Below are 6,000 nucleotides of genomic sequence, written 5' to 3' on the forward strand. Positions count from 1 at the left end.
GTCAAGAAACACAGATTACAGTAAAGATGACTTTATGAAGAAAATCCACTGAAGATAACACTGCTATCTTTGATTCAATGATTTATTTTGCAGAAAGGCAGCAATGTCATACTATCCTACAGGTTCAAGTTACGTATCACTAAACTTATATTAGGAACAAGTAAATGATTTACTGAACTTTATTTTCCTGGTTACCTCCTAGGATGAGTAGTACCTTTTATTTTACATTCTATAAAACTACTATACAATGTAACTGACAAATTATGACTAAATGTACTCTATTAACTAAGGAAACACATCACTGTATGTTTAGAAGGATTACCCTAAAAAATAGGTACAATTATCTGAAAGCTTTAACTTGCCCTAGACATTCCCTAACCATAATGGGCAACTAATACTGCAATAAAATTCTATTGTTTTCCACATTCTATTAATTCACTGGTCGCTTGGGACATGAACTACAGAAAGGGAAGACGCTGGGGATGATTGTCATTCCTGGCCTGTTTTAACCTTTCCAAGATGATCTCTGCCATTTAAAGGTTGTAAGTAATTTAAAAATATGGAGTCCTCAAACTACTTCTCTAAATTCCCTGGTTTCTAAACTTAGGATATAATCTAAATTCATGCCCACAATTTTGTTTAATTCCTCTCCCTTGTACCTTGCCAGGCCTTTTAGGGGTCAGGACCAGAGGCTTATAACCAAAGTCTATTTGCTGGCAAAAGTTTTAGCTAAGGGACATTTCTGCAATTAACCAAACTCAGAAAAAATAACTAGTCTATGCAAGGACACGAGTTCCTCCAACTGTCACATAGACAATTCTCAAATTGCTGCTTGAATTCTCCTTTGCTGATCCTCCCTCCTTTCAAATGGACTATACTCAGGGAAAAAAACATTATCCCTCTCCCTTCTACTAATGCCAACAACTACAACAAAAAGGTATTTATAAAGTTTAATTTACCTCGAACTTCAGATAAAATAACATACTAATTTATATCTACTTATGGTTCCTCTCTCCTAAAGAAACTTAAAATATACTTATTTTTCAACATTTTTTGAGTGTAACATAGGAAATTATTTGGTTTCCCATTTAACAGATTATTGATTTAACTTGAGGCAAAAAAGGTTAAGTGACTTACCCAAGGTTACAATTAGAGGTACAGCTGGGGCTAGAAACCAGGTCTCCTGAGTCTCAGCCCAGGGCTCTTTTTCCTTAGCCCATGATGCCTTATCAGAAAAATCCAAATACAGTGAGACCCCCAGTTACATGGGTATGAGTTACACTGATTCACATATACAAACTTTATATAGTGTGACCAATGTTTCAACTCACGCGGTACCCTGCTTCCATTTATGCAGTATGCCAGGCATCGGCACGATTTTCAGTGGCACACAGGCGGTTGCCACCACCAGGGCCCTAGGCAAAATTGCAAAGAAGGCAAAGTTTGTCTTTGGCCCTCCCACCACCCTTATGCATTCCTCTCCCACCACCTGGTCAACCCCCTGCCCAGCCTCCCAGCACCATCATGCTGCCCTCTGGTGTCCAACGCCCCCCACTTCCACCACTCACCCAAGACTGTCCTTTCTGGGAGTGCCCAGTGATCCAAAATTACCTCTCCATTTCCCTGACACTAAAATTCCTATTTCTGAGAATTTCAATAAAGATTAGGTAATCTACAGGATTAGCTGAATTAAGTAACTCAAAATAAGGTACTTTTAATAGACTTACATCTCCAAAGAGCTTAAAAAAGAACTTAATAAAAACTGAGTTGGGAGAAGGGAAGAAGGAATAAGTATTTTTATTGGTGGAGGAGACGGGAAGGTGAAAGGGAAACAAAGTTTTCCCAGTGCCCTAGGCCTCTTGTGCCACTTCAGATTCCCTCAGAGACAGGACACTAAAGGTTGAGGAGGGGTTATTACAACCTTGAGTCACACAGTCCCAGAAGACAGTAGCTGTTTTATAGTCAGTCTCTGGAATGATTGTTTTAAAGGGGGGGGGGGGGAGCATAACTGCCTTAAACACACCCTCCCCTACCTACCTTTTCCATCTCTCTCCCAGCTCTTGCATCCCCATTTTCACCTCTAGTGCCAAAGACACCCAACAGCATTCCCTGTAAGCTGTTCCTTTGTCCAATACAAAGCTTTCCATTTTATGGTTTTAAAATTATATGGTGTTACTCAGGAACGTATTCTCCTACCCCTGGATAACTTGAAGTTGACTGTATGCTAAGAAGAACAATCCTAATTATTTAAAGGTCCTGAATCGTAAGATGAAATATGTAAACTCATTATCTGGTCAGGAAAAGAATGTTCTGATTCTTATCTTGTATACATAAAAGAACTAATATGGATATCTAAAAAAACATTCATTTCTTTTCCTTCAAAGTAGTAGGTTTCTTACTTCTGGCCCAACACAGCAGTGAAAATCCAGTCATTTCAGCTAAATAATATCGTGGACTCGTTAACATGAGTTCATTGGTAAATCCTCTTAGTCTGGAGGCAAAAAAAATCCGGTAACATTCACATAAAAAATGTAAATTTATCTGTATACAAAGCAGAATGGATTTTAAGAAATCCATGTTTCTGCTGACTACACACACAAGAATATATTTATATATATATGTTTTTTTTTTAAATGTAGCTTTGCAATACTAGATTGGCTACCTCATTTGGAAATGTATCAGATGATATCAGGTGACAGCAATTACTTTGATCCAACTACCCTCCCAGTGAAATTAGAAAATTCAATCCATGCAGAAGGTACCAAAAATGGTACCCATCTAGGATTAAAAGATTCATGTAAAATCTTAAATGATTTTCTTACTTTTATTACAAAAATTAGTTACTCTGTCGGCTAAAATCCTGAATTAGGTCCCTTCCCAATATGGTCTTCATTATGGAAAAGGAACAATGTTAAGACATGCTGTAGTTATAAAATAACCATTCTTAGATATCTAATAGTGAAAAATGAACATGTAAAAAGTTCCAGGGGCAATTTTAATTAATGTTAACTTTCAAGGGTTTACTACACAAAATTCATTTCCTTCCCAATTTCCCCTCCTCTCTACACAACCACAAGTAGGTTTGCCACAACTCCACCTATTTGTCTGTACGTCCTATTTAAGACAAATTCCCAATATGGGCTTTTATGAAAACTGAACTGTGAATCCTGAAAAGCCATTCTCTGTATGCACTGCGAAAAATACCTCAATTCAGTACATTTTTTAAAATCTACTCACATATTTTGCTGCAAAGTATTCAAGAAAATTACAAGAGCAACTTAAAAATATAAGTGTGCCTTTTTTCTTACGCCAAGCAATTTAAGTAACTTTTCAAGAAAAAAGCATTTGTTTAATGGCTAAGAAACGATCTGCTAAACAAGCAACATAAAAATAAGCAAGTGTTTTGCTTTTAAGAAAGTACTGAACTAGACCTTTCCTCTGTATTAGCATTATTTGAGCTCAATTTGATAATACATTGTCATCATCACCAAAAAAGCAAAAGCATTTCATCTTTTTACTTAGAAATTCTCTTTAAGACAAAAATATCCGCAATTAGTAATTTTCTACACAAATTCTAACCTAAGTGTCTAAAAGGACCGTTGTTTCCCTCAATTCTATTTCACTGGGCACATTTTCAAAATGGTTCTATTTGGGGGCACATGCAAGATTTGTCAATATTTACTGAACAAAGCTTTTATTAAATTCTCTAACAAAATGGAGGTCTCTCGGAAAAAAACAAGCCGTAACATTTCTTTTCACAAAATGGGGCCAAACACACCCACTTCAAGAAACCATGGTTTGGGTCAGATTTTTCCATAAGGATTGTTTCTGTGGGGAGCGAGAGTACACTTCTGGGACTGGGTTCCTAGTGAAGCTTCTCTCCGGACCCAGGTAAGGGGCGGGGGGATGGGGTGGGGCAATTCTCTCCGCATGCTCTGGAGGGCGGCGGCGAGGGACGATCCCAAAGCTCAGGCTTAAGGAATTCAGGGGGAGGAGGCCTTAGCGGTTCACCGGTACCTAATCAGCCACAAAACGGGATGACCGACTACGCCAAGAGAGATGAGGGCTCTGCCGTCCCAGACAAGTCAACATTGAATCTCAAACTCTCCTTTCTGCCTCCAGGCCCCGCCTGACCCCATTGGCAGCGGTTCCCGCCAATCCGCTCGGTCACCGCCCCCCAAGCCCGCCTGCCCAGCCCTGATTGGATGGGACGGGAGCCGGGACCTCGTGTTACCAATCTGGGAGCCCCTTACTCAGCCACACACGCAAGCCCAGGTACGCCCGAGGAGCCCCTTCCTCTCGCTTTCCCCGTCCCCTCCCCCACCCCCAGGGCACTGGCAGACACTTACCGTCCCGGGAGGTGCCCATCAACTGGTCCAGCATTGCGCGCATCTGGGCCTGCGCCGACATGGCGGCGGCGTAGCGAGCGGGCGGGGGTGGGGCGCAGACCGGGCCCTCTCGGGCAGGGGGGACAGGGGAAGGGGTGGGGGAAGGTGAGACGCTGTCTCAGTTGCCGCCGCCGCCGCCGCCTCAAGGCGTGTGGAAAGGGAGCCGCAGGGCTTGTAGGAGAGTCCCGACTGCGCTCCTCACGACGATGTGTAAGAAGAAGGCAGCAGCCCCCGAAAGCAGCCCTCGTTCCCTCACTCTCCGTCGGCTCTTGGGATAGAAGCGGTACGTGCTAAGCAAGCTCTCGCCTCCAACACCGCCACCCGCCAGAAGCCGTCGGCCCCCCCTTCAAGCTCTGACGCCGCTCGCCGCCGCCGTCGTCGGGACGTGAGCGCGCACGCTCCTCGCGCTTAGTTGTTTCCCGCGGGGGCTCCACCAACTGGCGTCCAACTGTATTTGCTCCACCCGCCCCGCCCAGGAGAGAGTTCCACCCTAACGGCTCTGGGGCGCGTGCACGCGAACTTCTCCCGCCCCTTCCCCCCAGATCTCGCGAGACTCTGGTTATCAAACGACCCTCGAGCCGGATCCGCCCGAGGCGGCAAACCTCACGCTACCAGCTGCGAGTGGGCCAGGGCTGCGCGGCACTATGCTGTGCTGGCGAAACAGACCCAGATTAGCAAATGTGCCAGAGGGCTATCCCGAGTCGAAAGTGCGTGGAGACCTTGCCCGTTGGTTCGACTGAGGTTAGCAGTCTTAGTAGCTAATAGAGGCGTATTTCTAATGATTATTCGCTGCCCAATTAACTCGTTTTCAGGGGCTCACCCAGAATACTGGACGCTCCACGTTTCCTCACTGCTGCCTTGACCTCCTCCAAAAGGAGCCCTCGAGTTGTGAAATCCGGGTCATTTCTCTTCCTCTATGCATAGAGGCTTAACAGCACTCCCCACCCCATTAGGATAAATTAAGTTCAGGAAATATCACCTGAAATTAATACACTAGGAAACATGATCTAACCCATTCAGACTGATTATGATCATTTTTAACGGGAAGCTGTTGGGCTAAATTTGGAACTATAAAAATTCAGCAGTATCCTCAGGAAAGGTGATTTTGTAGAAAGTTTCTTTTTCCTGCTTAAAAGATAAGTTTGAAGAATAAGGCCTTTTCAGTGTATTGGCAGCACTGACAGTGGGGGAAAAAAGCCTGTGTGGTCATAGCTTGCCATCACCTTGGATTTAAAATTTTAGTCAAGTGATTGCTAACTAGAACTTTAAGCAATTTATTCCTTAATCTCGTATTTATAGATCTAAATACACATACCTCATAACATTGTTGTGACTAAATAAGCTAACAGAAAATGCTGAGCTTGATATTTTGACTTTTTTATAAAATATTAATTACTTAAAATAAGACATAGGTACTTCCTAGATACTTGGAAAAGTAATGGTAACATTTTTTCATTAAAAATTTATGTGCCGGGGACGCCTGGGTGGCTCAGTTGGTTAAGCAGCTGCCTTCGGCTCGGGTCATGATCCCAGCGTGCTGGGATGGAGTCCCACATCTGGGCTCCTTGCTCGGCGGGGAGCCTGCTTCTCCCTCTGCCTCTGCCTGCCATTC

The 6,000-nt window shown here is 43.4% G+C and overlaps 1 protein-coding gene across 12 annotated transcripts in view; it reads right to left on the reverse strand.

Moving 5' to 3' along the window:
- LUC7L2 (LUC7 like 2, pre-mRNA splicing factor) overlaps nucleotides 1–5,004 on the reverse strand; it is a 61,587-nt gene extending 56,583 nt beyond the window's left edge. Inside the window, exons 1-3 of one of the 12 annotated variants that reach the window (XM_059396292.1) lie at nucleotides 4,350–5,004; nucleotides 1,332–1,415; nucleotides 1,138–1,225 (exon numbers count right to left, since the gene is read on the reverse strand). In XM_059396292.1, the coding sequence (XP_059252275.1) occupies nucleotides 1,138–1,225; nucleotides 1,332–1,349 (106 nt within the window). In that variant the 5' untranslated portion in view covers nucleotides 1,350–1,415; nucleotides 4,350–5,004. Of the gene's footprint in view, nucleotides 1–1,137; nucleotides 1,226–1,331; nucleotides 1,416–4,349 lie in introns of those variants that run through there. The other 11 variants (XM_059396291.1, XM_059396298.1, XM_059396299.1 and 8 more) reach the window with 11 other exon arrangements.
- Nucleotides 5,005–6,000: the final 996 nt, after the last annotated feature.

This window comes from Mustela nigripes, chromosome 4 (assembly GCF_022355385.1).
Source record: "Mustela nigripes isolate SB6536 chromosome 4, MUSNIG.SB6536, whole genome shotgun sequence".
Classification (NCBI taxonomy): Eukaryota; Metazoa; Chordata; class Mammalia; order Carnivora; family Mustelidae; genus Mustela; species Mustela nigripes.